The 26,869-nt window shown below is 68.4% G+C and overlaps 1 protein-coding gene across 3 annotated transcripts; it reads left to right on the forward strand.

Moving 5' to 3' along the window:
• Nucleotides 1-3,239: 3,239 nt before the first annotated feature.
• On the forward strand, nucleotides 3,240-26,719 carry COL16A1 (collagen type XVI alpha 1 chain). Of its 3 annotated transcripts, none has more exons than XM_063418716.1 (71): nucleotides 3,240-3,395; nucleotides 4,284-4,387; nucleotides 6,040-6,102; nucleotides 6,200-6,317; nucleotides 7,793-7,916; nucleotides 8,005-8,280; nucleotides 8,361-8,441; nucleotides 9,092-9,223; nucleotides 9,741-9,794; nucleotides 11,565-11,600; nucleotides 11,939-11,965; nucleotides 12,141-12,203; nucleotides 12,355-12,396; nucleotides 12,493-12,537; nucleotides 12,773-12,808; nucleotides 12,935-12,997; nucleotides 13,125-13,169; nucleotides 13,256-13,351; nucleotides 13,472-13,510; nucleotides 13,729-13,773; nucleotides 14,044-14,079; nucleotides 14,524-14,643; nucleotides 14,725-14,760; nucleotides 14,846-14,881; nucleotides 14,959-15,048; nucleotides 15,138-15,185; nucleotides 15,451-15,486; nucleotides 15,576-15,629; nucleotides 15,823-15,939; nucleotides 16,016-16,051; nucleotides 16,136-16,243; nucleotides 16,329-16,451; nucleotides 16,523-16,576; nucleotides 16,939-16,980; nucleotides 17,060-17,095; nucleotides 17,222-17,275; nucleotides 17,343-17,411; nucleotides 17,506-17,541; nucleotides 17,769-17,795; nucleotides 17,873-17,938; nucleotides 18,041-18,094; nucleotides 18,178-18,231; nucleotides 18,310-18,363; nucleotides 18,914-18,958; nucleotides 19,040-19,147; nucleotides 19,378-19,413; nucleotides 19,564-19,638; nucleotides 19,776-19,820; nucleotides 20,117-20,161; nucleotides 21,180-21,233; nucleotides 21,339-21,392; nucleotides 22,140-22,193; nucleotides 22,318-22,362; nucleotides 22,454-22,507; nucleotides 22,599-22,634; nucleotides 22,916-22,978; nucleotides 23,086-23,157; nucleotides 23,392-23,445; nucleotides 23,540-23,584; nucleotides 23,804-23,848; nucleotides 23,955-24,008; nucleotides 24,081-24,134; nucleotides 24,246-24,296; nucleotides 24,416-24,505; nucleotides 24,597-24,632; nucleotides 24,740-24,784; nucleotides 24,872-25,060; nucleotides 25,157-25,223; nucleotides 25,314-25,490; nucleotides 26,182-26,259; nucleotides 26,344-26,719. In XM_063418716.1, the coding sequence occupies exons 2-71, from the start codon at nucleotides 4,312-4,314 to the stop codon at nucleotides 26,544-26,546; spliced, it is 4,821 nt and encodes a 1,606-aa protein (XP_063274786.1). In that variant the 5' UTR covers nucleotides 3,240-3,395; nucleotides 4,284-4,311; the 3' UTR covers nucleotides 26,547-26,719. The 3 variants fall into 3 exon arrangements, with proteins under 3 accessions (XP_063274786.1, XP_063274788.1, XP_063274787.1); XM_063418718.1 differs by having other exon boundaries at nucleotides 15,141-15,185; XM_063418717.1 differs by lacking the exon at nucleotides 3,240-3,395 and adding an exon at nucleotides 3,522-3,543.
• The last annotated feature ends 150 nt before the right edge of the window (nucleotides 26,720-26,869 follow it).

The raw sequence follows: 26,869 nt of genomic DNA on the forward strand, positions 1-26,869 counted from the left end.
TTGGATGATGGGACAGGACGGGAGATGCTGCTCCCAGCCCCAGCAGTGCTGGGGACACTGGGACAGGATATGACAGGAGTGAGGGGCTTCACCGCAGCCCCCAGGGCATGGAACCCCCGAGGGTACTTCCAGTTAAGATGGAAGTGCCGATTTCACAACCCAGTTCATCCCAGTTGGGGTTTGGGGCACGGGAAGAAGCCCTTTGGGGGTTCCAAAGGTGGCGATGGGAGTGAAGAGGAGGGGGTGGAAGGAGCCAAATTATTCCAGTGCCTCCTCCTAAGGGGGATCCAGCTGTGTGGGGACGAGCACGAGGGGTGCCCGTGCCAGGGGTCAGGACTGGGGGTGACAGGTCCTGGCACAGCCAGGGGGTACCGTGGGGCTCAGCCCGTGGAGGGTCAGGAGCACCGTCCCCTCCCTGCGGTGTCCCCACGCTGGTCCCCAATCCTGCTGGGAAAGGCAGCCACACCCTCCGGCTCTGGTTTCTGGGAGCCGCCAGGCGCTGGGATCCCCCCGCCCCCAGCTTTGGGGGATCCGGGGCCTGCTCCAGCTCCCCTCCCCTCCTTCCCAGCCAAACACAGCGCCAGGGTTTCCTGGGGCATCTGTTGGCAATTAGCAGCTTTTATTACTCATGGAGACGCCAGATGGGGCGAGGGAACGGAGCCCGGGCGGGAGGCACAGGCTCGTGGTGTGTCCCAGCATGAGGGGACAAGGGACAGCCCCCAGTCCCGTGACACGGGGGTGGCAGCGTGGGACAGAGCAGGTCCCAGAGCTCTGGAGCCATTTTCCATCTGCAGCTCCCGTCGGAGCCAGGCTGAGTCCCCCCAGCGCCAAAAATGTGCAGTTTGGGGGGCGGAAATGATGGAGAAGCGTCTCCGAGGCTGCGCGGCCGCGGGGAGACGGGAGCTCCGGGAAAGAAATTTCACCAAAAAGAGGCAAAAGTGCTGTCCTAGCACCGCGGGCACAAACGGCCCGAGGAAGCTGGAAAGAATTCCTGCAGGCGCTCTCCTTCCTGGCTGCAACGAGGCGGTGTGGGGAGGGGAATTGTGCCTGGATCGGTGCAGGAATTAATGCTGAACCGCTGAAATCCTCACCGCAGGAATTCCCCCCTGAGCCTCGTCCAGGCCGGCAGCTGCCTCTGGTCCGGACGGCGTCACCCCAACCCTCATTCCCGGGATTTGGGGAGCCTTTGGGGGGGAAGCTGAGAACTGGGGAGCCCCAGGGTAACGCAATCGCCGCGGTGACGTTCGGGGCTCCGAGGCAAAATTGTCTCCAGCCCAAAAACTGTCGGGCTCTGCTGCGGCTCGTGTTTCTTGGCAGGCGGCGCGGCAGTTTCTTGGAAGCGCAGCGTGCCTCTGCTTTTTCCATGCTGGGATGGTGGGCAGGGGCTGCGGGATCCTGCGTTCCATCCCCCCGCTCGGCTCCGCTCCAGGCAGAGTCCTGGGGAGGCGGGATCGGGCCTCTGGAAATGCCTCTTTCCCCTCTGGAAATGCCTCTTTCCTCTCTCCCCTCTGGAAATGCCTCTTTCCTCTCTCCCCTCTGGAAATGCCTCTTTCCTCTCTGGAAATGCTTCTTTCTCCTCTGGAAATGCCTCTTCCCTCTCCCCTCTGGAAATTCCTCTTTCCTCTCCCCTCTGGAAATTCCTCTTTCCTCTCCCCTCTGGAAACGCCTCTTTCCTCTCCCCTCTGGAAATGCCTCCTTTCTCTCCCCTCTGGAAATTCCTCTTTCCTCTCCCCTCTGGAAATGCCTCTTTCCTCTCCCCTCTGGAAACGCCGATCCCGCGCACTGCAGCAGCAGCGGGGAGCAGGAGTTGCTCCGAGCGGGGTTTTCCACCCCACTGCCACCCCCGGGGCTGTCGGGATCGCTTTGTGCCACCGTGTTGGGGACAGCCGACCCAGGGGAGCGGTCTGGGAAGCGAGGGAAACTGAGGCACGGGGAGGATGCCTCGATTGAACTCCCTCCAAAGCGTTTTGTGGATGAGTTGAGGATCCTGGGAGCTGGAGAGGGCGGGATGAGGCCGCCCTTTATCCCTGATGTTCTATGGGGTTGGGGTGGGGTGTGGGGCCAGTTTTAGGGCCGTGCCCTCCACCCACAGGACACATAAACCTCCACCTGCCCCAGGCTCAGGCCCCAAAGAACAGCTGGAGGTGAACAATCATCCCAAACGCGGGAATGAGGAAAGTTTCGCTGTGTTTTCATTGCCGCTTGCTCTAATTACCCTTAATTACCGCAGCAGGCACCTCGCGGGAGCCTTGTCACCACGTCGCCGCCGCTACTGGCGGGGCCGAGCCGCTGGGGTTGCCCACGACAGCTTATTTACCGCCTCTGCCTAAGCAGCAGTTGTTAATTAGCGAGTTTATGGAGATCCGTGTGCCTGTGGAGCTGCAGCCTGAATAGATCCGTCACAATTTGGGAGAAAACGCAGCTGAGCCGTGCCGAGGGTGCTGTGCCACCCCAGCACCGGGACGCAGCCCTGGAGATGCTTTGCGCTCCCCAGACCCGAACTGGCATGAACTGGGCTCGTTCCCTGCCTGTTTTGGGGGGGATCAGGGCGGCCTGGCACGCACGGGGGTGGCGGGATGGGGCAGAGCGGGGCAGCCAGGCCCCGGGGCGGCATTCCGGGCTGGCACGGCGCGGTGGCGCGGGGCTGGGCGCTGCGGGGGCGCCAGGAGCCGGGATGGGCGCCGGATCCCCCCGGGGCTTGGCAGGGAGCTGGGAAATCGGCAGCTCTGCTGCTGCTGGGGACGTGGGAGCAGCGGCAGGGATGGTGGCAGCGATCCCGTCTCGGCGCTCTGACCCCGGGCACCTCGCCCTGAGCCAGGCTGTCCCCAAGCCACCCCGAGGGCACACCAGCTCGGTGTCACACACAGCGCGCTGGCTGCCTCCGAGCCTCGGGCTCTGCTCGGAGCTGGGGTCGTGTCAGAGGAGGAGCATCCTTGAGGGGACACGCTCCTTCCTGGGGACAGACAGCGGTGCCACCAGCGGTGCCCGGGTGCCCCGTGGGGAGGGAGAGCTGCTCCGCAGGGATGGCAGCCAGGGAAGGGGCTACACCCCACCCCCGGGATTGGGGTTCCCCCTCCTGGGCCGGGATCCAGCGCCCGGAGACGGGGAAGGAGCGGGGGAGGGAGGGAAGGCTCTGCCGGGGGAGGCGCCCGGGGGTGGAGGAGGAGGAGGAGGAGAAAGGCGGGGATGCGAAGGCGGGCGGCGGCCTGGGCCCCCCCGGGTTGTGGGGGGTGGTGCGGAGGGCGGGCAGCTCTTGGGGGGGCGGCTCGGGCCCCCCCCGGAGGGAGGCGGGGAAGGCGGCGGCGGCTCCCGGTGTCCCGGAGCGGAGTTCCCGGTGTCCCGCGGCGGAGTTCCCGGTGTCCCGCACCCCCCCGTCCCCACCGAGCCCCGCGCAGGTGAGCCCCGGGCAGCCCCGCACCGGCGGCGGGCGGAGCCCGGCGGAGCTCGGCCCTGCGGCGGGACGGGACGGGACGAGAGGGGATTCCCCGGTGATCACCGGAGTTAATCACGCCCCGGGGCCGCGGGGATCCGCCGGTGCGGAGGGTGCGGCGCAGGGAAGGCGGGCGGCGGGCGGGGGGAGCTGGGGAGCGGAGCGGGGGGCGTGCAGGGTGCAGGGCTGGGTTCAGGCAGTGCCAGGCCGGGGGAGCCGGGGGACAGCGCAGGGGGCAGCCGGTGAAGGGGTCGCTGTTTGGGAAAGAGGGGCCGGGAGTCTGGGAAGAGCTGGGGGAGCGGAGAGCCCCGAGCAGGCAGGGCAGAGCCCGGGGGTCCCGGGGGCTGTGCGTGGGATGAAGAACAGGGATGCACGTCCCGCTCTGGCAGCAGCCCCTGAGCCGAGCGTGTCCGGTCTGCCCCGGCCCCGCTCCCTGCCTGCAGCCCGAGCCTGCCTCGTGGCAGGAAGCAGGAGGGAGGCCAGGTCGGGGTGACCTGCAAGGACCCCCGGGATCCACGCGGGACCGGGAGATAAATCGGGAGGCACCGAGACCTTCCTGAGGGGTGGGTGCAGGCAGGAGGTGCCCGGTTTGAAGTTCAGTCACTGCATTTCCCGGTGTCTGGAGGAGATCCCGGTGCTGGGGTTTGACACCCAGGGGTGCCGGGATGCCGAGGCTTGGGGTTGGTGTGCAGCAGACACGTGGGGGCCGCACTGACCCCCCAAAACATCACCGAGCAGTGGCCGGGAGGGTCAGCGCCACTCCGTGCTGGTGGCTTTCCTGGTGTGGGCAACCTCGCGGGCTGGTGGCCGCCAGGTGCCCACCCCGCTGCTGCCCGGGGTCTCTCTCTTGCAGGGAGCCCTGAGCCTCTGCCCCGGGCACCATGAGGGGTCTCTGGGCCCTGGCGCTCGCCGGGCTCGTCAGCGCCTGCCGGGGGATGGAGCTGCTGCCAGAGGAAGGTGAGGACCACCGGGAGAGAGGGCTTGGGAGCCCCTCCCTCCTTGCGTGCCCCTGCGGCGCTGGGTCAGAGCCAGGGGTGGCAGAGCAGCTCAGGGACACGCCGGGAGCTGTGCCAGGACACGAGTGCCAGGACACGAGTGCCAGGACACGAGTGGCGGCTGCGGACTGAGCGCCGGGGCTTTGCTCAGCATCCCATGCAGGGAGAGCGAAGCCGGGCGAGCCCGGCCGCGGGGAGCCAGCCCGGGACACCCCGACAGCCCTGGCCACCGGGGAGGGATGGGGACTGGCCACTCTGCGGGCCAGGGGACACTCGGTGGCAGCGCGGGTGGAGCCGGGGCCGGGCGGGGCAGGTGAGCCAGGGCGGCTCCGGGCAGGGTGAGGATGCACAGAGCTCCCGAGGGAGGTTTGGCCCCCATCTGTGAATGGGGAGGAGATTTGGTGGCTGATGGAGGGCTGGGGGTGTCCACGTGCGGCTGGGGACAGCGGGACAGCTCTGCCGGGGTGTCCCCGGCCTGCTGCGGGTCCCGGGGCGGGATGAGCTCCGGGCTCCGGGGGAGGAGCCGCTGGAAGCGGCGCCGTGGTTGCATCAGGCTCGGTGGGGGTGGAGCCCGGGGGGCCCGGGTCACTGTCACAGGGAGGGGACCCTGTCACTGTCACCCTCTCCTGTGCCCGGCACGGCGTGTCCTCCCGCGCCCCGGCCTTTCCTGGGGGACAGAGGGTCGGCCAGGCGAGGCTCCCCCTCGGGATCAGCAGAGAGGCTTCAAAGGGACCGCCCCGGGGTGATTTATGTGTCCCCTGCCCTGCTGAGGGTGATGTCAGCGCCGGCGGGAGGGGACTCTGCCCCCGGCTGTGACATTCACAGCTCCCGCTGCTGTGGCCGTGTCTGGGGTCCCCAGGGCCGCAGCATGTCCCCACACCGCTGCTGGCCCTGTGGCACAAGCCACGGTGGTGCCAGGCTCTTGGAAAGAGGTGGGCAAGGGCTGGGGGGGGTCAGAGACCTCCAGGAACATCCAAGGAAGAAGTGGGAGAATCCTCTGTGCCCATCCTGCTCCAGGCCCGCTTTGAGTGCAGACAAAACAAATCCCTCTCTCTCCCCCCCTTTGTTTACTCCTTTATCTCGCACCTCCCAACATCTGGCGCATCTGGAGGTGCTGCTGGGGCCGTGATTTATCCCCGCAAGCAGCAGCAGCACCCCCGTGACCGCGCCTGACGCGGCATTTCCTGCGCCTCAGCCTCCGGCTGCAGCCTCCTGCCTGTCCCCGAGGGCCGCCAGCTCCGAGCTGCCACCGGGATGGGACAGGGACAGCTCCCGGTGGCACTGTGGGTGTCCCTGGCACCCGTCTGAGCCTCCTGATGCTGATTCCAGCCGCGGGGCTGGGAAAGCATTTCACCTGTGGGAGGCAGCAGGGTGTCCCCTGTCCCCTCTGTCCCCTCTGAGCTGCTCCTGGGGCGTTCCAGCTCCGCTCCTGCCGGCTCCCGGCAGCTGGTTCTGGGATTTGCTTGGTCTGTGCTGCCTCGGGGGGCTGGGCCCAGCTCCTGGCAGCACCCCAAGACCCTCCTGGGCTTGGGGAGCTGTGTGTGGTGCCACCCTGCTTGTGCCACCGTGCCTGGGGACGCTGCGGTGACAGGGATGTGCTGGTTTGCCTCACAGGGGAGCTGTGCCCGCCGCTCTGGGACGAGGACCTGTCTGGGGACAAGTATGAGAATGTCACAGGTAAGGAAAGGCCCTCTCAGGGGTCCCCTGCCACCCCGGGATGGGCTCTGTGCCCTGTCCCAGGGCCAGCTCTCATGTCTCCCGCTGTGTCCTGCAGGATTTAACCTGATTAAAAGGTTCGACCTGATGAAGATCTCATCCATCAAGAAGATCCGCAGCGCACGGGGGCCGGCAGTGCTGCGCCTGGGCAGCGTGCCCCTGATCCAGCCCACACAGTGAGTGGCCTTGGGTGACCCAAGGGGTGGCCTTGGGTGACCCGTGAGGTGGCTCTGAGTGACCCTCAGGTGACCCAAAGCTCCTCCAGGCACCATCCCTGTAAAATTGTAAAATTGGGGTCTGGCAGAGCTGGGTGTGCCTTGTCCTTAGCTCATGCCAGGGGTGCCAGGTGGCTCTGTGTCACCCGTGGGGACACTGGGGACCTCGGGGGCTGCCCCAGCACCTTCCTCCTCGAAAGTCAGCCCCGGCCTGCCACGGTCCTGCTGGGTGCTGGCCAGACCTTGCGCAAGCAGGGCTCTGTGGCTGCTCTGTGGTTGCTGCTCTTGGCAGAGCCCGCGGGGTCCGGACCAGCTCCAGAGGCTGCTCAGCCCCAAGCAGCGCTGTGGGGCTGCTGGGGGGGCACGGGGGGCCCTGTGGGGCTGCTGGGGGGCAGGGGGGGCCTGTGGGGCTGCTGGGGGGGCACTGGGGGCTCTGTGGGGCTGCTGAGGGGGCTCAGGTGGCCCAGGGGGGGCACAGGGGGCCCTGTGGGGCCACTGGGGTGCACGGGGGGCCCTGTGGGGCTGCTGGGGGGGCCCTGTGGGGCCCTGTGGGGCTGCTGGGGGGGCACAGAGGGCCCGGGGGGGGCTCAGGGGGCCCTTGTCCCCTCCCTCGCTGGTGCCCACGGTGCCAGGGCTGGCAGGGACACTGCGGCGTGGCAGAGCGGGAGCGGATCCACGTCCCCGGGAGCTGTTCCTGCAGGAAACGGCTGCGGTTTGTCCCCACGTCCCCCCGGGGCTGGCACAGAGCTGGGCAGGGCACGGGGCTCTCCCGAGGGCCAGGACATCCCGGCTGGGCAGCCAAAGCCTTGGATGGCCTCGGGATGGATGGTGGATGCCCCGGGCTGGTGTTGCTCTTGGCTGGAGCCTTCTGGAATCTCAGATCCAGTCTGGACATGGGGACAGCCCCAGGATCCAGGCTGGGAAATGCTGTGGGTGCCCCCCACCCTCCTCAGTGTCCAGCCAGGGTGTCCCTGTGCCCCCTGGAGAGCAGAGGGCACCGCTGGCCGTGTCCCAGTCCCCATCCCTTGGTCCGGCTCCAGAGCAGTGGCTTGGAAAGCCGTGGGTGTGGAGCCAAGGCCGGGAGCAGAGCAGAGCCCGGAGCGAATATTTCCAGAGGTTTAATGGGCTGTGGGCGAGCTGGGGAAGGAAAGGCTGCCACAGCTGCCTGGGGGATGATGGATGCATTTCCTGCCTTCCCAGGGATGAAATTCTGGGATAAGAGCACGGCCCTGGGCGCTGCAGCCAATCCAGCAGGGGCATCTTTGGGGCTGAATCCACTGTGGTGGCATCTGGGGTGCCACCAGTGGGGCACAGCTCATGGCAGGACCCCCAGGGGGGGTTTTGGGGTGATGCTGCCACCTGAAAAGTGCCCTATGGACAGGTGCCACCAGCCTTGGTGCCACCCCCAGAGCACCCCAACACCTGTCCCCCCACAGGCAGGTGTTCCCCCGGGGGCTGCCCCCCACCTTCACGCTGGTCCTCACCTTGCTGCTGAAGAAGAACAGCACCGGCGAGCACTGGTACCTCTTCCAGGTCACCGACCGGCAGGGATACCCGCAGGTAGAATTCCCGCCGGGAATGGGGCTGGACACAGCAGGGAAGGGCCAGGAGCCGGCTCTGAGCGTGGCGCTGTCCCCTCTGTGCCCAGCTCTCGCTGTCCGTGCACGGCCCCGAGAAGAGCCTGGAGTTCCAGGCCAGGGCGCCGGGGGCCGGCTTGGTCAGCGCCGTGTTCGCGGGCAGAGCCGTGGCGTCCCTGTTCGACGGGCGGTGGCACAAGGTGGCGGTGGCCGCGCAGGCCCGCTCCGTGTCCGTGCACCTGGACTGCGCCTCCATCTCCTCCAAGCCGCTGGGCCCGCGGCGAGCGCTGGCCCCGGAGGGCAACGCCTTCCTGGGGCTGGACGCCGTGCGGGGCAGCCCGGTCCGGGTGAGTGCCCGCGGGGCCGGGGCGGGGCCGCTCCGCCGTGCCGGGGCCGCCCCTGACCCGCTGCCCGCGTCCCGCCGCAGTTCGACATCCAGCAAGCCCAGATCTACTGCGACCCCGAGCTGGCCAGGCTGGAGGGGTGCTGCGAGATCTCGGCCAGCGGGGTGAGTGCCCCTGGGTGCCCCGAGTGCCCCTGAGTGCTCCTGAGTGCCTCTGAGTGCCCCTGAGTGCTCTGTGTCTCTGGGTGCCCCTGAGTGCTCCGTGAGTGCCTCTGGGTGCCCCCAGGTGCTCCCGAGTGTCCCCAGGTGCCCCCGAGTGCTCCCTGAGTGCCCCCATGTGCCCCTGGGTGCCCCCGAGTGCCTCTGGATGCCCCTGGGTCCCCCTGAGTGCCCCTGGGTGCCTCTGAGTGCCCCTGAGTGCCCCTAAATACTCCCTGAATGCTTCCCGGGTGCCCCCGGGTGCCCCCTGAGTGCCTCTGGGTGCCCTCAGGTGCCTCCGGGTCCCCCTGGGTGTCCCTGGGTGCCCCTGGGCGCCCCTGGGTGCCCCCTGGGTGCCTCTGAGTGCCCCTGGGTGCCCCCTGGGTGCCCCCTGGGTGCCTCCGGGTGCCTCCGGGTGCCTCCGGGTGCCTCTGGGTGCCTCCGGGTGCCCCTGAGTGCCCCTGAGTCCCCACCCCTATCCCGGCTGGACCCAGGATCTGCCCAGTGCACTCTCAGGGTTTTCCCCACAGGGGAAACTGAGGCGTGGGTCTGTCCCCTTTGTGTCACCGCCCCGTCCCGCCTGTCCCCACGGCAGCCACCCCGCTGTGTCCCTGCAGTGCCAGGCGGAAGCGCCCAAGACTCGCCGGCAAGCGGAGCTGGCGCAGAGCAGCAACCTGATCGAGGTGGTGCCGCAGCCCGAGGGCCGGGTGTTCACCCGCTGCTTCTGCCTGGAGGAGCCGCTGGGCACCGTGAGCTCCGCAGCGCCGCCTCGGCCCCACCCCGCTCCCGGGCCTGGCCCAGACCCCATCCCCACCCCTGGCCCCGGCCCAGTCCCATCTCAGTCTCCATCCCCATCCTGGACCCATTCCTGTCCCTGTTCCCGTCTCTATTCCCATCATGGATTTCCGTTCTGGGTTCCCATCCTCTTCTCTGTCTCTGACCCCATCCCCATTCCCGTCCCCGTCCCCATCCCCATCCCCATCCCCATCCCCATTCCCATTCCCATCCCATCCCATCCCATCCCATCCCATCCCATCCCATCCCATCCCTGTCCCCATCCCTGTCCCCACGTTGATCCAGCCCCTGGAAAATCCCTGCCTCCCTTTCCCCCGCTGTGAGGCTCGGGAGGGAGGGGAAGGCTCCCGCGGTCCCACCGCAGCCTCATCCCTGCGCTCCCGGGCGGGATAACCCGGGATTCACGGAGAGGGAGCCCCCAGGCTGGGATAATCCAGGCAGGTGCCACCCCCTGCTCTTCCCTCCCGACAGGAGCCAGGGAGACCCTCGGGAAGGACCAGCCTGAGGGACGAGCCCAAGGACAAGGTGAGGCTGTCCTAGGTCCTGGCACGCCCAGCTCTGCTCCGGTGCCACCCCAGGGTGCCACCCGCTGTCCCAGCCCCACTGTCCCTCTGTCCCTGCCACGTTTGGGATCTCCCGGGTGCTTCCAGCGCTGCAGGAGCGCCGGGAGGAGCGGCTGCTCCTCTTCCCCGAGCGGGGACTGAGGCCCCTCTTGCTCTGTGCTGCTGCTGGAGCCATCCCAGCCACGGCCAAGGGCCTCTTTGTTCCCTCCGCGCGGCTCCGGAGCACTGCCAGAGCCGGGGAGCATCTGCAGCGCTCCTGTTCCTCATCCCCGATCTTCTCTGGGATCCCTCATCCCACCCAGGGATTCACTGGATCCCTCATCCCGCCCAGGGATTCACTGGATCCCTCATCCCACCCAGGGATTCACTGCAGCCTCCCGGGGGTGGGATCCTGCCAGGGCTGAGGGCTGCGCGCCACCGGGACACAGCCAGGTCCTGCCTGTCCCCAGGGCCACGGGGACACAGCCAGGTCCTGCCTGTCCCCAGGGCCACGGGGACACAGCCACGTCCTGCCTGTACCCAGGGCCACGGGGACACAGCCACGTCCTGCCTGTCCCCAGGGCCCCGGGGACACAGCCACGTCCTGCCTGTCCCCAGGGCCACGGGGACACAGCCACGTCCTGCCTGTCCCCAAGGCCACAGGGACACAGCCACGTCCTGCCTGTCCCCGGGGCCACGGGGACACAGCCACGTCCTGCCTGTCCCCAAGGCCACAGGGACACAGCCACGTCCTGCCTGTCCCCGGGGCCACGGGGACACAGCCACGTCCTGCCTGTCCCCAGGGCTGTGGGAGCAGCCTGGTTTGGCCTGGCAGAGCCGTGGTCAGGCCTCAAACCTGCAGGGAGAGCCCTGCAGCATCCCCAAAGCCCACAGCACCCCAAAGCCCACAGCACCCCAAAACCCCACAGCACCCCAAAACCCCACAGCATCTCCAAACCCCACAGCACCCCAAAAGCCAGGCCAGAACCCTGCCGCCTCCCCAGGGGGGAAACACGGCGGCTTTTCCCTTCCCCATCCAGGAATTCCCGGTGCCCAAGGAGCTTCAGGCTGGGGGATCCCCACGGGTGTGGGGTGCCCAGGGGAGCGGGGCTGTGGCTGTGGGGTTTGGGGTACTGTGGGGTTTTGATGCTGTGGATTTTGGGTTCTGTGGGATTTTGGGGTTCTCTGGGGTTTGGGGTGCTGTGGGGTTTTGGTGCTGTGGGGTTTGGGGTGCTGTGGGGGTTTGGGGTGTTGTGGGGTTTGGGGTGCTGTGGGGGTTTGGGGTGTTGTGGGGTTTGGGGTGCTGTGGGGTTTGGGTGCTGTAGGGTTTGGGTGCTGTAGGGTTTGGGTGCTGTGGGGTTTAAATGATTTGGGTTTTGGGGTGCTGTGGGGTTGGGGTGCTGTGGGGTTTGGCTTCTGTGGGTGTTGGGGTGCTGTGGGTTTTGGAGTGCTGTATGGCTTGGGGTGCTCTGGGGTTTGGGGTTCTGTGGGGTTTGGGTGCTGTGGGGTTTGGGTGCTGTGGGGTTTTGGTGCTGTGGGGTTTTGGGGTGCTGTGGTTTTTGGGGTGCTGTGGGGTTTGGGTGCTGTGGGGTTTAAATGATTTGGGTTTTGGGGTGCTGTGGGGTTTTGGTGCTGTGGGGTTTTGGGGTGCTGTGGGGTTTGGGGTGCTGTGGGTTTTGATGCTGTGGGTTTGGGGTGTGTGGGGTTTGGGGCGCATGGAGCTGCTCCAAGCTCCCATTCCTGTCTCTTCCAGTGCCCTCCCTGCTCGCCCCAGATGGCATCAGGAAATGTGAGTGTGGCACTGGCCATGGGCTGATCTGTGAGCGGGGGGTGACAAAAGCCACCGGGGGTGCTGTCACCAGCCCCCCACGACCCCACAGCTCCTCCTGGCCTAGGGCCCTGCAACATCTGGAAGGCCCCTGATCCTTTCCAGATGTGGCCCCATTCCTACAGCAACCGCTGGCTGCGCTGTGGGGGGGTGGCAGGGGGGTGGCAGGGGGGTGGCAGGTGTTTGGGACCCCTGGTGGCCCCTGGTGGCACTTGGGGACAGAGTGTGGGGAGGATGGGGACCGTGGCGGGCTCAGGGCTCTGCTGCCCTTGGGGGACACGTCTGTGCTGTCTCCACAGGCCACCCTCGGTCCCCCAGGCCCAAAGGTAGGTTTGTCACCCCCCAGGACACCCAGAGCTCCAGTGGGAAGCTGTGGGCACACACGGGGACGTGGGGACACCCTGTGCCCCTTTGTCACCCACCCTTGTGCCCCTTTGTCACCCACCCTGTGCCCGTTTGTCACCCACTCTGTGCCCATTTGTCACCCTCCCTCTCTTGCAGGGCACCAAGGGCGAGCGGGGCCTCCCTGGCACCGCCGGTGGCAAAGGGGAGAAGGGTGACCGTGTGAGTGTCCCTGCTGTCCCTGTCCCTGGCCTGTCCCCTTCTGCTGGGGGGTCCCTCCCTGTGGGATCCCCAGCACACGGGGGTCCCTCTGCCCTGGGGGTGCTCCCGTCCCCCCAAATCCAACACCCCTGAGCCACCTCCCCCTCTGCAGGGCATGGACTGCGTGCGCACCCACCCCGGCGGCCCCGTGCAGGTGAGACCCCCCAAACCCTCCCCAGACCCTCCCCAAACCCCCCTCCCCATCTCTGCCTCCCCTCTCACCTCCTCCTCCTCCTCCTCTTCCTCCCAGTGTGCCGAGGGGCCGCGGGGCGAGAAGGGGCAGCGTGGGCAGGTGGTGAGTGACACTCAGCTGTGGGGACACTGCGGGGACACTGCGGGGACACTGCGGGGTCCCTCCGCCCTGGGCTGGCCTGGGGGGGTCCAGCTCTGTGGGTCCAGCTCCGTGTGGGCATGAGAGGAGCAGGAGGGGCCCAGCTGGGCAGGAGCCCCCCTGGGCACCTGCAGGAGCCGCCCTGGGCACCTGCAGGAGCCCCCCTGGGCACCCACTTTGTCCCGTTTTTGCCGTGCAGGGACTCCCGGGCCCAGCTGGCTCTGAGGGGCAGAAGGTGAGCCCAGCCCACCTGAGGGTCCTGGCATCGCAGCAGGGACACCTGGTGTGGTGGCAGAGCTGCCAGGACCTGCCAGTACCCACCTGGGTGGTGACACCACGGTGACATCTGTCTGTCCTGCAGGGCCAGAAGGGTGAGAAGGGTGACGGGGGACTGCAGGGCAAGCCGGGGCGCCCTGGGCGTGATGTGAGTAGTGCTGGGTGGTACCTGAGCACCCTCTGCCACCCCCTGGCACCCCCTGGGCACCCCTGGGCATCCCCCAGGCAGGGGGTCCGGCCACAGGAGCCCTCACATCCCCCTCCCCTCCCGGCAGGGCCGGCCCGGAGAGATCTGCGTGGTGGGGCCCAAGGGGCAGAAGGTACGGGAGGGGTTTGGGGGTGATGGGGTGGGAGATGGGGCCCCTGGTGGCACTGCCAGCACTGGCACTCCTCCGCTGTCCTCCAGGGTGACCCTGGCCTCGTGGGACCTGAGGGGCTGGCCGGTGAACCGGGACCCCCGGGCAAGCCTGGCTCTCCAGGGATTGGCTTTCCAGGGAAGCCGGTGAGGACCCCTGTGCCAAGGTGGTGTCCCCACGGTGGGCACTGCCGTGGGAGGGGCGAGGTGCCACCCCACAGCCACAGCTGGCCGAGCAGGACTAACGTCACCCTTTGTCCCTTTCAGGGTGACCCCGGTGGCCCCCCGGGTCCGAAGGGAGAGAAGGTGAGTGGAGGGAAGGGGGTCCCAGCTGCCCCCCATGCCATGGCAGGGAATCCTCCAGGGCTGAGCTGGGGCCATCAACCACTCAAACTCTGCCTGGGTGGCCCAAGGACCTGGCCTGGGGGGCAGGAACCCCCCTGGGGGGACAGGGGTGTCACAGGCGGCCCAGGGCTGCGGTGCTCCCCCGTGCTGAGCTCAGGTTTTCCCATCTCTGGCTCCAGGGCAGCCCGGGAGCTCCTGGACCCGGAGGATCGCCTGGGACACCCGTGAGTAGCGGGAGCCGGGAGCCAAAACCCGGGGTCAGGGCCAGGTTTCTTGGCTCGGGGTCGGGGCTGTTTGGCCGGAGAGGGGACGGGATCCGAGCCCGGGAGCCGAGAGGGATTTGGGAAAACCGGGAGCCAAGAGGGCTTTGGGAAAACCGGGAGCCACACTCAGGGCCAGGAGCATCCCATGACACGGCTGGTGGCCGGCTGAGGGTGCTGGGTGACACTGATGGGGCACCCATCAGCAGCCCCCTCCCCACTTTTCTCCTACAGGGTCTCCCTGGAGTCCCGGGGCTGAAAGGAGACAAGGTGAGTGCGGTGACAGGGACAGGGTGGTTGTGGTGAAAGGGACAGGGTGGCTGCGATGGCAGGGCCAGGGTGGGTGCGGTGGCAGGGCCAGGGTGGGTGCGGTGACAGGGACAGAGTGGCTGTGGTGACAGGGACAGGGTGGGTGCGGTGACAGGGACAGGGTGGCTGCAGTGGCAGGGACAGGGTGACAGGGATGGGGTGGCTGCGGTGGCAGGGACAGGGTGGGTGCGGTGACAGGGACAGGGTGGCTGTGGTGAAAGGGCCAGGGTGGCTGCGATGGCAGGGCCAGGGTGGCTGCGGTGGCAGGGACAGGGTGGGTGCGGTGACAGGGACAGGGTGGCTGCGGTGACAGGGTGGCCTGGGTTGGCACATCCCTCGGCCTCGGGGCTGCCCGGGGGTCACCCCCAGCCCCCCAGCCGCGGTCTCACCGCTCCCGCCGGGCAGGGCGAGCCGTGCGAGGTGTGTCCCACTGTCCCCGAGGGGATCCCACTCGGTGCCATCGGAATTCCCGGCAAGCCAGGCCCGCGGGGAGAGCCCGGAGCGCCCGGCAGGGACGGGACCTCGGTGAGTCTGAGCCCGTGGGCTGGAGGGCAGAGCGGTGTCACCTCCGCGTCCCTGATGTTCCCTCTGTCTCCCCCTTCTCAGGACACACCCGGCCCAGCGGGACCCAAAGGAGACAGGGTAGGTGACACGGGGTGGTCTGGATTGTCCCCAGCTGGAGCTGGGGGACATCAAGCACCGCCCAGCCCCTGCTTTCCCTTCCCAGGGGGATCCCGGCATCCAGGGGATGAAAGGGGAGAAGGTGAGTGTGTGCCCCTCTGTGCCACCCCCCCAGCTCGGCCACTGCAGCCCCTGAGCTGTCCCCTCGTGTCACCGCAGGGGGACTCGTGCCACCCCTGCGATCTCCGCGTGCTCGCCGCGCTGCGCCGCGGCCCCGCCGAGGGGCTCCAGGGGGAGCCGGGGCTGCCGGTGAGTACCGGGGAGGGACCCCCCTCTCCCGTGCCGGGGTGACACCAGGGGGAGCTGTGGGGACGGGGAGTGACCATGTGAGTGTCCAGCAGGGAGAAACGGAGCTGTCCGGGCTGGCTGGGCTGAAGGGAGAGAAGGTGAGTGACCGCTGTCCCCCTTTTCACATCCCTGGAAGGAGCGGGAATGGTTGGATCATCCCATGGGGACGGGGCAGGCTTGGCTGATCCTGGTCCTGGTCCTGGTCCTGGTCCTGGTCCTGGTCCTGGCCCTGGCCCTGGCCCTGATCCTGATCCTGATCCTGGTCCTGGTCCTGGTCCTGGTCCTGGTCCTGGTCCTGGTCCTGGTCCTGGTCCTGGTCCTGGTCCTGGTCCTGACCCTGCCTCTGTCCCTGCTCCATTCCAGGGGGACAGTGGCCCTGTGGGACCCACGGGCAGACCGGTGAGTGGGGACACTGCGGGGGGCTCAGGGTGGGGCTCAGCCGAGTTTTGGGGACCGTGGTGTCACCCCTGCCGTGTGTCCTTGTGCAGGGAACCCCGGGAGAGAAGGGAGACCCGGGCGTGCGGGGGCTCAAGGGAGAGAAGGTGAGGCCAGCACTGGGGACAGCCCTGTCCCCGCCCTGTCCCTGCCCTGTCCCTGCCCTGTCCCTGCCCTGTCCCTGCTGAGACCTGGGCATGGGACAGCGCTCAGCCGGGGAGGGCAGGGGGCCGTGAGCCCTCCTCTCCCGCCGTGTCGCGGTCCCCAAAGCCACCTCCCAGCCGGGCTGTCCCTCCGCAGGGCGAGCAGTGCGGGCAGTGCCCTCCCACCCCCCAAGCGCTCCAAGGGACGGCGGCACTGGTGGCAGTGCCGGGGCCACCGGGAGAAAGGGGTCCCGGTGGCCCCCCGGGCAGAGCGGTGAGCGCCCCCCGTGCCCTCCGCGCCCGTTTTTGGGGGGGATGCCCCACCCTGACCCGTTCCTGCGTTTCCCCAGGGCAGACCCGGCGACGCTGGCGAGAAGGGACAGAAGGTGAGAGGGGCTTGGGGTGGCAGAGGGCGCTGTGACCCCTGTGCGCGGTGTCCCCGTGCCACCTTTGTCCCCTCTCTTTGCCAGGGCGACGCTGGCAGCCCCGGGGACCCGGGCACCCCGGGCATGGCCGGTGTCCCAGGGCTGTCAGGTGAGCCCGGCCTCAGGGGACCAGCCGGCCCCAAAGGCGACAAGGTGAGACCCCAACCTTTTGTGCAGCTGTCACCCCTCAGCGCGGTGTCACCCGCCCCTCCACGCCTCTCCTGTCCCCTCCCCGCAGGGAGACGCGTGCGAGCCCGGCCCCGCCGTGCCCGGGCACCTCTCGGACGTGGTGGGCACCCCGGGAAAACCCGGCCCCAGAGGGGAGCAGGGCCCGCCGGGCATCGGCCAGCCGGGCAGACCCGTGAGTGTCCCCTCCCCGCGGCCCCCGGTGGCACCGGGGTGTGTACTCGGGGTGACCGTGCTGTGTTTTAGGGGAAGCCGGGGCTGCCGGGGGTGCAGGGCCCTGCCGGGCCCAAGGGGCTGCAGGTGAGTGGGGTGCAGGGGGTGGGGGTGGGGTCCTGGGGACACCTCCCTGTCCCTTGGGGTGCAGGTGTGGGGTCCTGGGGACACCTCCCTGTCCCTTGGGGTGCAGGTGTGGGGTCCTGGGGACACCTCCCTGCCCCTTGGGGTGCAGCTGTGGGGTCCTGGGGACACCTCCCTGCACCTTGGGGTGCAGGTGTGGGAGTCCTGGGGACACCTCCCTGCACCTTGGGGTGCAAGGGTGGGGTCCTGGGGACACCTCCCTGCCCCTTGGGGTGCAGGGTGTGGGGTCCTGGGGACACCTCCCTGCACCTTGGGGTGAAGGTGTGGGGTCCTGGGGACACCTCCCTGCCCCTCTCTGTCTGTAGGGTGAGCCAGGACCACGAGGGATCGGCCAGCCGGGGCCGCAGGTGGGTTTTGGGGTGCCCGTGTTGTCCCCCGCTGTCCTCCGCTGGCTCTGGTGGCTTTCACACCCTCTGCTTTTCCCAGGGAGACCCCGGGAGCGCCGGACCCCCCGGACCCCCCGTGAGTAGGGTTTAGGGTGGGTTTTTGGGGTGCCCAACCCTGCCAGCCCCCTGTGTGGCTTGTGGTGGCTTTGGGGACAATGCTGTCCCCTCACCGAGGGGAACCAACACCCCGTCCTGCCCCCAGGGCCCCCCCGGACCGCAGGGACCCCCGGGGACGGCGGCAGAGAAAGGTGCCAAGGTAAGGGAGTGACCCCCAGCCCTGGGCGTCCCCCGGGCCCCCCATTCCTGCTGTCCTTCCTCTGCAGGGATCTCCGGGCCCCAAAGGTGCCGCGGGACCCCCTGGACCACCGGGGAGCAGCGTCACAGGGCCACCGGTGAGTCCTGCCCTCCGGGACGGGCAGTGCCACCCTGCTGGCGCCCCGGTCCTGGCTGAGCTAGGGACTTTCCTCACCCTCCTCTTCCTCACAGGGCCCCGAGGGGCAGCGGGGGCTCCCCGGATCGCCGGTAGGTGCTGGGGGGGCACAGGGGGCTGTGCCAGGGTTATGGGTGGTCACACGGTGGGTGGGGGGCACAGGGGGCTGTGCCAGGGCTGTGGGCAGGGGGCACCGGGGGCTGTGCCAGGGCTGTGGGCGGTCACACGGTGGGTGGGGAGCACAGGGGGGCTGTGCCAGGGCTGTGGGCAGGGGGCACCGGGGGCTGCCCTAACTCCCGTCTCCGTTTTCCTCTGGCAGGGGGAGAAGGGAGCCCAGGGACAGAAGGTGAGTCGGGGTCCGGGTGGAGCCGTGCCCCCCATGCCGCCCCCTGCCCGCGCTGCCCTCACCCCCTCTGCCCACAGGGAGACCCCGGGGAGTGCTCCTGCCCCTCCAGCCCTCGCCAGGACCCCAACTACAACGGCATGCCGGTGAGTGTCACCCTCCCCTGGCTCAGTGTCACCCTCCCCTGGCTCGGTGTCACCCTCACGGGCACCTCCCGGTTTCACCCTCCCCAATCCTCTCATCCCCAGGGAGCCCCAGGATTATGGACCGGGCTGTCCTGGCAGCCCCAGCCTGGCCCGCAGGTCGGTGCCACCCCCGCCGTGCCCCTCTCACCCCACCCCCGTCACCCCTCGCCTCTCTCTGATTGTTTTTTGGGGTCTCGCAGGGCCCCCCCGGAGCTCCCGGCCCCCCCGGCCCGCCCGGTGCCCCCGGCCGCCAGGTGAGCGATGGGAGAGGGGAGAGAGGGGCCGACCCCGATCCTCCAGGGCAGGGTTTGAACATTCCCTGCTGGGTTTAGGGAATGCCGGGACACAACGGCTTGCCCGGACTGCCCGGACCGGCTGGAGACCTGGTAGGTGGTGACAATTGCCACGGCAGTGTCCCCTGGCCTGGTCCCCCATGGTGGGGACAATCCCTCCCTCCTTCATCATTCCATCACTCCATCCTTCCATCCTTCCATCATTCCATCCCTCCCTCCTTCATCATTCCATCATTCCATCATTTCCTTCCTCTATCCCTCCCTCCTTCCATCATTCCATCCTTCTCTCCTTCCATCCCTCCCTCCTTCCCTGCCCCATTCCTCCCTCCCTCCCTCCCTCCCTCCTTCCATCCCTCCATCCCTCCCTCCATCTCTCCTTCCCTCTTTCCATCCTTCCCTCTCTCCATCCCTCCCTCCTTCTCTCCCATATTTCTCCCTCTTTCCCTCCTTCCATCCTTCCCTCTTTCCTTCCCTCCCTCCCTCCTTCCCTCTTTCCATCATTCCCTCCTTCCCTCCCACATTTCCCTCCTTTCCTCCCTCCCTCCCTCTCTCCTCCCTCCCTCCTTCCCTCCCTCCCTCCATCCATCCCTCTTTCCATCATTCCCTCTCTCTCTCCCTCCCTTCCTCCCTCCCTCTTTTCCAGGGCCCCCTGGCCGTCATGGCCGAGAGGAACATCGAGGTGCTGAAGGTGAGAGGGCGGGGATGGGGTCCCCCTCCTGCCCCGGGGGTCCCCTCGGGGCTCCCCTGACCCCCTTTTCCCCCTCCCCAGACTCTCTGCGGGGACTGTGCCCAGCTGCAGGCAGCCCTGGAGGCTCCCGGGGGTGAGAAGGGGGACGGGGGCATGCCAGGCGCCCCCGGCACCGAGAGCTGCGCCCGGGTGAGCATCCCGCAGCTCCGGGCGGGAATTCCGGTGCCCGACACCCCCTGGAGCCACGGGGGTGAGGCTGGAGAGACTCTCCCGAGTCCCGGGGAGTTGGATTTTTGGGGAATTTGGGGAAACGCCGCGCTCTGGGGGACTCTGGGAATGCGGGCAGCCCCAGCGGGGCTCCCGAGGAGGGGCGGGCTCACCCCCTGCCCCTCCTGGGTGACCCCGGGGTTCTCTTCCAGTGCCTGGCGCAGTTCCCGCGGGCGGAGGAGGCTCGGGTGAGTGACGCTGCTGTCCTGGTGCCACCCCCTGGTCCCCCGGGAAGGTCCCTGCTGGGCACCCAGGACTGTCCCCCGGCCGGGGGGGCTTTGGGGGGGCTCAGCGAGTGGTGGGCAGTGCCATCCCTGACATGTCCCCGCTCCCTGCAGGGTGACAGCCCCGACTGCGCGGGTGACCCCGGCCTGCCGGGTGCCCCGGGAATCCCGGGAGAGAGAGGAGAGCAGGTGGGTGAGCTCAAACCCACCCATGGACCCTCTTCTGCCATCCCAGCCCTTCCCGGGGGGCTGTGGCACGTCCCGCGGTGTCCCTCGGGGCTGTCCCCACCTGTGTGGTCACGCCTGGCGCCCCCACCCCTCCCCAGGGCTCACCGGGACTGCGCGGACCCCCAGGACCACCCGGACCCATCGTGAGTACCCCTGCCCGGGGCGGGGGGCGGTTCTGGGGGGCTCAGAGCCCCTAAAAGCCGGTTGCCAAAGGGGCTGGCGCCCCGCCCCGAGGCCGTGGGGACGGGCAGAGGGACGCGGCTGTGGCCAGGCTCAGGTGGGACAGGGCACGGCGCGGATGTCCCCAACCGAGGCTGGAGAAGGAGCTGAAGGTGCCACCAGGCCGGAGGTGGAGCAGGAGCCCTGTGGCACTCCCAGGGCTCAGCCCAGGCTCCCCGGCGCCTTTTCCAAGCTGTGACCTCCCTGTTTCTCCCCTCAGGGCCCCCCAGGCTTTCCTGGAACGCCGGGCGCACCCGGACTGCCCGTAAGCTCCGCTCTGTGCCCTGTGTGGCTGCCGCTTGGTTTGGCTGTGTCCCTTGTCCCTGTCCCCGCCGGCAGCAGCCGCAGCACGGCTGCCCCTCCCCTTCCACTCCATCTCCATCCTGCCATTCCCACTCCTCCATCCCGAAGCAGAGCCGGGCTCTGCGGATGATCGTCCTCAGCTCGGGGACCTGGTGCTGGCACTTGTCACCTGCCGGGTGCCTCCAGCACCACGAGACCCGGCGCGGCTCCGCGGCTCCAGGTGTGCCAGGCATCTGCCACCTCTGCCGGGTGACCTGTCACAGCTGCCCTGATGGTCACCAGGGACACCCCAGGTGTGGCCAGGAGGACCCCGTGTGTGGCCGGTGCTCCTCGTCCTCCTCTGGTCACTCCTCTGTGGTCACTCAGCCTCCATCGCCATCTTCATCTTCATCTCCATCTTCATCCTCGTCTCCATCTCCATCCTGCTCCCGCCCTGCTGCTCCCCACAGGAGCCGGTGGTGGGGCTGTGCCGGTGGCTCTCGGAGGATCCTGCGCTCCTGCTCGTGTCCCCTCGTCCACTAATGTCACCGTCCCCCCACGGGCTCTCCGGGGCTCTCTGGGGCTCTCTGTGGGCCGTGCTCTGCCGTGTGCCAGCGTGTCCTGTCGTTCTGTGTCACCTCGGCACCACGTCACCCCACTAACCCACCCTGGAGGTCCCCATGGTGCTCCAGGCTGTCCCTGTGTCCCCCTGGGATTTCGGGGGGCTCCAGGCTGGACCCAGAGCTGGGCACGCCCCGCAGCCCCCCAGGGCTGAGCTTTCCATGTCCCCAGGGTCACAGCGCCAGGGTTTGAGCGTCCCCACCACGCCTGGGCACTGCCCCTGGTGCCTGCAGGGGTGGAGGGAGCCCAGGCAGGGTCCCGGCAGGCTGGCACAGGTCACAGACCCCGGGGGCTGTGCCCAGGTCCTGCTGCCAGGTGGGCACAGCCCCGGGAGGGGCTGTGGGAGACCCCCCTGCATCTTCTCTCTTCTCCCCACAAAGGGACTCCAAGGGGAACGCGGCCCCACCGGGCTCGCCGGAGCCAAAGGGGAGCCGGTGAGTGCTGGGGGGCCGGGGGACAGGGGGACACTGGTGGCCCGTGGGGGCTGGCACCTGGCTGGGGCACTGCGGGTGGCTCAAGGTCACCATCCTCACACACAGGGACCTCCAGGACAACCCGGCTATCCTGGGGCCACGGGGCCCCCCGGCCTTCCCGTGAGTACTGGGGGCTCCAGGCAGCCCCTGCCAGCCCCTTGTCCCCTCGGGGGTCCCCATGGCCCTCCTGGTGCTAAATGAGACCCCCCATGTGGCAGCTGGGGGACCCTGGTGGGCACAGAGCGTTGTGTTCCTGCAGGGCTCATCCCATCCCATCCCATCCCATCCCATCCCATCCCATCCCATCCCATCCCATCCCATCCCATCCCATCCCATCCCATCCCATCCCATCCCATCCCATCCCATCCCATCCCATCCCATCCCATCCCATCCCATCCCACGCATTCCCAGTGCCCCATTCATCCATGCCACGACCATCTGCACCCTGAGCATGCTCTGTGTCCCCACATCTCCTCTTCTCTGCCCCAAATCCCATCCGTACCCCAAATCCCATCCATACCCCAAATCCCATCTGTATCCCAAATCCCATCCATGCCCTGAATCACATCCATGTCCCATGTGCCACATCCACCGAATATCCCATGTCCCATGTCCTTCCCATGCCCCATATCCCATCCCTGCCCCATATCCCATCCTTGTGCCATGTCCCATCCAAAGCCCCAAACCCCATCCCGTGCCCCATGTCCCATCCCTGCCCCATATCCCATCCCTGCCCCATATCCCATCCCTGCCCTATATCCCACTTATGCCCCATGTCCCTTCCCTACTCCAAATTCCATCAATGCCCCAAATCCCATCCCTGCCCCAAACCCCACCCATGCCCCAGGTCCCACCTCCCTTCCCCAGGGCATCAAAGGCGAGCGAGGCTACGTGGGCCCCCCCGGAGAGAAAGGGGAGCTGGTGAGTCCCCCAGCACCCTGCTGCAGCCCGGTGGGGCTGGGGGCTCCCCTGGGTGCCCCCTCTCTCCGTGGGCACCGGGATCCCCCCAGCCACCCCCCTCTGATCCTATTCCCGTCCTTCCCAGGGACCCCCCGGCGTGGACGGGCTGCCTGGGCCCGTGGGGCCGGCGGTAGGTGCCCACCCTGGGGGCTGTGGGGAGGGAGGGGGCCGGCTGTGGGTGCTGTGGGGTGCTCCCACCGCCTCACCCCGAATCTCCGCAGGGCCCCAGGGGTGAGCGCGGGCTCCCGGGAAGCGCCGGAGAGAAGGGGGACCAGGTGAGTGTCCCCAAAGGGGGCAGGACCGCCCAGGATCCCCGTGGGGCAGGGGGTGGCTGTGGGGTCCGGCTCAGCTCTTGTCTCCCTGCAGGGTTTCCAGGGCCAGCCTGGCTTCCCGGGACCACCGGTGAGTAAATCCCACCGGGAATTTGGGGTGCATCCCGCTGGGAATTCCAGCACCTGGGAGAGGGTGGCCATCCCTGACTGTCCCCACAGCACCAGGGATGGGGGGACAAGGGGACACAAGTGGGATGAGGTGCAGGGAGCAGCCCCAGATCAATCCTACTAAAATAAGCCAGGAAAGAGCGTGATTTATGGGATTTATAGGATTTATGGGATTTATGGGATTTATGGGCTGGGCTCTTCTACTGGGATCCCCCCGTCACCCGACACCCTTCTTCCCTTTAGGGTCCTCCTGGTTTCCCAGGAAAGGTTGGTCCAGCCGGGCCACCAGGGCCTGTGGCCGAGAAGGTGAGTGCCAGGGACAAGTGCCGCCAGGCCACGGCTCTGTGGTGTCACCGCTTGTCCCTCGGGCTGTGGCCCCTGCTGTGCCTGTGACCTCCCGTTGGCTCCTGCAGGGCAGCGAGGGCATGCGAGGCCCCACGGGGATGCCGGGACCCCCCGGGCCCCCTGGACCCCCGGGAATCCAGGTAAGACCCCTCTGTGTGTCACCCTTGGGTGCTCCCGGGAGCGCCACTGGCTGTTCCCATTCCCTGGGGACCTGTTCTCATTCCCAGGGATCTGTTCCCATCCCCAGGGATCTGTTCCCATTCCCCGGGGATCTGTTCCCATTCCCATTCCTGTTCCCTGGGGTGCCCTGAGCATGTCCCTTGGGGTCCCCAGACCTGTCACCTCCCCCTGACACTGTCCCCTTGTCCCCACAGGGCCCTGCTGGCTTGGAAGGGCTGGACGGCAAGGATGGGAAGCCAGGGCTGAGGGTGAGGCTCTGGAGCTCTCCGGGTTTTGGGGCAGGGGACAGCCACCCTGAACCCCCTCCCAGGACACCCCTAACCCATTTCTCTTTCTCCCCAGGGTGACCCTGGTCCCCCAGGGCCACCAGGGATGATGGGTCCTCCGGTGAGTGACACCCCTCCTTGTCACCCCTCCTTGTCACCCCTCCTTGTCATCCTTGCAGCCGAGACCGGGGTCCCCTCAGCCGGGACTGTCCCCCCGTGTGTTCCTGGGGACACTGAGCTGCGGGTGGTGGCCCTGGGCCAGCACTGCAGGGTCAGGGTCACCTGCTCTGCTCTGCTGGCACCACCCTGGGACCCCCACCCAGCTCTTTTCTCTCTCCAGGGCTTCAAGGGCAAGACAGGACACCCCGGGCTCCCAGGACCGAAGGTGAGCCATGGTGGCACCCGGGGGTGACACCCCCAAGGCCCTCGGGTCTGGCCAGAGCATCCTGTGTGTTTTGCTCTGCCCCTGATGTCCCCTCTCCCTTTTTTAGGGTGACTGTGGCAAACCCGGTCCCCCGGGGAGCACGGGCCGGCCGGGAGCTGAGGTGAGCGAGGGCTGGGTGACCCCCGGGCGGGCTGGACCCCCCCCTTCCTCCTCCTCACCTTGCCTTCCTCAGGGTGACCCCGGACCCATGGGACCCCAAGGCCGGCAGGGACCCCCAGGGCTCATCGTAAGTTGGAGACGCGCCCATGGGTGGGGTCTCAGCGGGGACTCGCTCTGGTGCAGGGGGGTGGGGACATGGCCTGTGTCCCCCATCTGAGCCCCCTGTCGTTGTCCCCAGGGTCCCCCCGGCAGCCCGGGACAGCCGGGCCCCGCTGGCCTCGCTGGAGTGGTGAGTGCTGCCAGGGCCGGAGCCCTCGCTCCGGGATTTGGGGTGGAGATTTGGGATTTTGGGATCCCCGTTCCCGCCCCGCGCTGATCCCGGCGCTGCCGCCTTCCTCCCGCACGCAGGGGCTGAAGGGCGAGCGCGGCTCCGCGGGGGAGCGGGGTCTGCCGGGAATGCCAGGACAGCCGGGACCCCCGGGACACCCGGGACCACCGGTGAGTGCCACCCGTACCCCGGAGCGCTGGCGACACTGCGGGGTGGCCCCGCGGTGTCACCACCTCACGCTGCCCCTCCTGGACCTGGCAGGGGGAGCAGGGAGCGGACGGACCCATCGGGAAAGAGGTAGGAGCTGCCTTCCCTGGACACAGGGATGGATCGTGGCATCCCCTGGCCTGGCCAGGGTGTCCCCAGGGTGGTGACATCCCTGCCACGCTGCTCCCGTTTTCCAGGGACCCCCAGGAAAACCGGGCATGGCGGGACCGGCCGGACAGAAGGTGAGGGGGGCCCGGCTGTGCCACCACGGCCACCGCGGTGTCCCACGGCTGTCCCGGCACGCCGGAGCTGAGCCTTTCTGTCCGCAGGGTGACGCCGGATCCCCCGGCGAGAGGGGATACCCCGGGGAGAAGGGCAGAGCCGGGATGCCCGGGGGGCCGGGGAAAAGCGGCGCCATGGGGCTGGTGGGGCCGCGGGGACCCGCGGGAGAGAGGGGACCCCCGGGCTCACCGGGCCCCGCGGGCAGCCCCGGGCTGCCGGGACCACCGGGGATGATGGTAAGGACGGGGGGGCGTGCAGAGGGGCAGGACCCCCGTCCCGGCGGCGGGGCGCGGTGGCCGTGTCCCCTCGCGTGTCCCCTCGTGTCCCCGCAGGGAGATGTGGTCAACTACGACGAGGTGAAGAGGTTCATCCGGCAGGAGCTGAACAAGATGTTTGACGGTAACGGGGCGGGGACGGAGGGTGGGGACGAGGACCGGGGACCCCTCCCCGTGTCCCCGCCGGCGCTGAGCCCGGTCCCTGTCCCCGCAGAGCGGATGGCGTACTACACCTCGCGGCTGCACTTCCCGGTGGAAATGGTGGCATCCCCGGGCAGGCCCGGTCCCCCCGGCAAGGATGGGCTGCCCGGGCGGCCGGGACCCCCCGGCTCCCCGGGGATGCCGGGGCAGATCGGCAGAGAGGGGCGGCAGGGCGTGCCGGGCATGCGGGGTACGTGCTGCTCCCCGGGGCTCTTCCCGGTGTCCCTGGGGTTCTCCCGGTGCTCCCGGGACGTTCCCGGTGTCCCTGGGGTTCTCCCGGTGCTCCCGGGACGTTCCCGGTGTCCCGGGAGCTTTCCCCGTGTCCTGGGAGTGTCCCCATCAATGTCCCTGTGGTGTTCCCGGTGTCCCCAGGACGTTCCTGGTGCCCCTGGGGTTTTCCCAGTGTCCTCATCATGTTCTTGATGTCCGTGGGGTGTTCCCGTGTCCCCAGGACCTTCCCCGTGTCCCTGGGGCATTTGCAGTGCCCCTGCGGTGTTCTCGGTGTCCCCAGGACATTCCCGGTGTCCCTGGGGCATTCGCAGTGCCCCTGCGGTGTTCCCGGTGTCCCCAGGACATTTCCGGTGTCCCTGGGGCATTCCAGTGTCCCCGGGGTGCTCCCGGTGTCCCTGGGATGTTCCCGGTGTCCCTGGGGCATTCCCGGTGTCCCCGGGATGTTCCCAGTGTCCCTGGGGCATTCCCAGTGTCCCTGGGGCATTCCCGGTGTCCCCAGGGCATTCCCGGTGTCCATGGGGCATTCCCGGTGTCCCCAGGACATTCCCGGTGTCCCCAGGACATTCCCGGTGTCTCCGGGTCATTCCCGGTGTCCCCGGGTGCTGCGGCCTTGCCGGTGTCTCACCCCTCCCCATCCCCCTCTCCCCCAGGTGAGCCGGGAGCCAAAGGAGAGAAAGGCGAGAAAGGTGTGGGGCTGATGGGGGACAGCGGCCCCCCGGGACCCCCAGGTGAGCGCCCCCAGCCCCAAGCTGGGCTTTGCTGCCACCCCCTCCCCCTGCCACCCCACCCCTCCTTCTCTCCCTCTCTTCCAGGTCCCCAAGGGCCACCGGGCTATGGGAAGATGGGTCCCCCGGGCCCCGTGGGGCAGCAGGGCATCCCCGGCATCCCCGGTCCCCCCGGTGCCACGGGGCAGCCGGGCAAGGCGGGGCACTGCAGCCCGGCCGAGTGCCTGGGCGCCGTGCCCATGGAGCAGCCGCTCTTCCAGCCCAAGAACGTCAAGGGTCCCTTCGGCTGAGGGGTCCCGCACCCCCGCGCCCCCCAGATTTGCTGTTAATATTGTTAATATTGTGTCCCCGCTGTGCCGGGGCCGTGCCCGTCGCGGGGGGCTCGGGGGTTGTACAGCTGTGTGGCAATTGTGGGGGCGGGTGGATCCTGCCCCAAAAAATACACCAGTGCTGGTGACCCCCGCGTCCGGCTCCGTGAGTGGGCACGGGGGGCTCTGCCTCCCCTGTCCCCTGCCCTGCCACCCAGGGGTGCTGCTCGGGACGGTGCTGAGGCCACTCGGGTTGGGGACGCGGTGGCCCTGAGCTCCCTGTGACCCTGGGACTGAGGGGGGAA

This window comes from Prinia subflava, chromosome 24 (assembly GCF_021018805.1).
Source record: "Prinia subflava isolate CZ2003 ecotype Zambia chromosome 24, Cam_Psub_1.2, whole genome shotgun sequence".
In the NCBI taxonomy this organism is placed as follows: Eukaryota; Metazoa; Chordata; class Aves; order Passeriformes; family Cisticolidae; genus Prinia; species Prinia subflava.

Excerpts from the sequence above, each read along its gene's own strand:
- COL16A1 (XM_063418716.1), top strand. The coding sequence starts at position 4,312 with ATGAGGGGTCTCTGGGCCCTGGCGCTCGCCGGGCTCGTCAGCGCCTGC. Across the intron at positions 12,809-12,934 it reads CTGGCTCTGAGGGGCAGAAG|GGCCAGAAGGGTGAGAAGGG; the intron begins GTGAGCCCAGCC and ends TCTGTCCTGCAG. Across the intron at positions 17,939-18,040 it reads CCAACTACAACGGCATGCCG|GGAGCCCCAGGATTATGGAC; the intron begins GTGAGTGTCACC and ends TCTCATCCCCAG.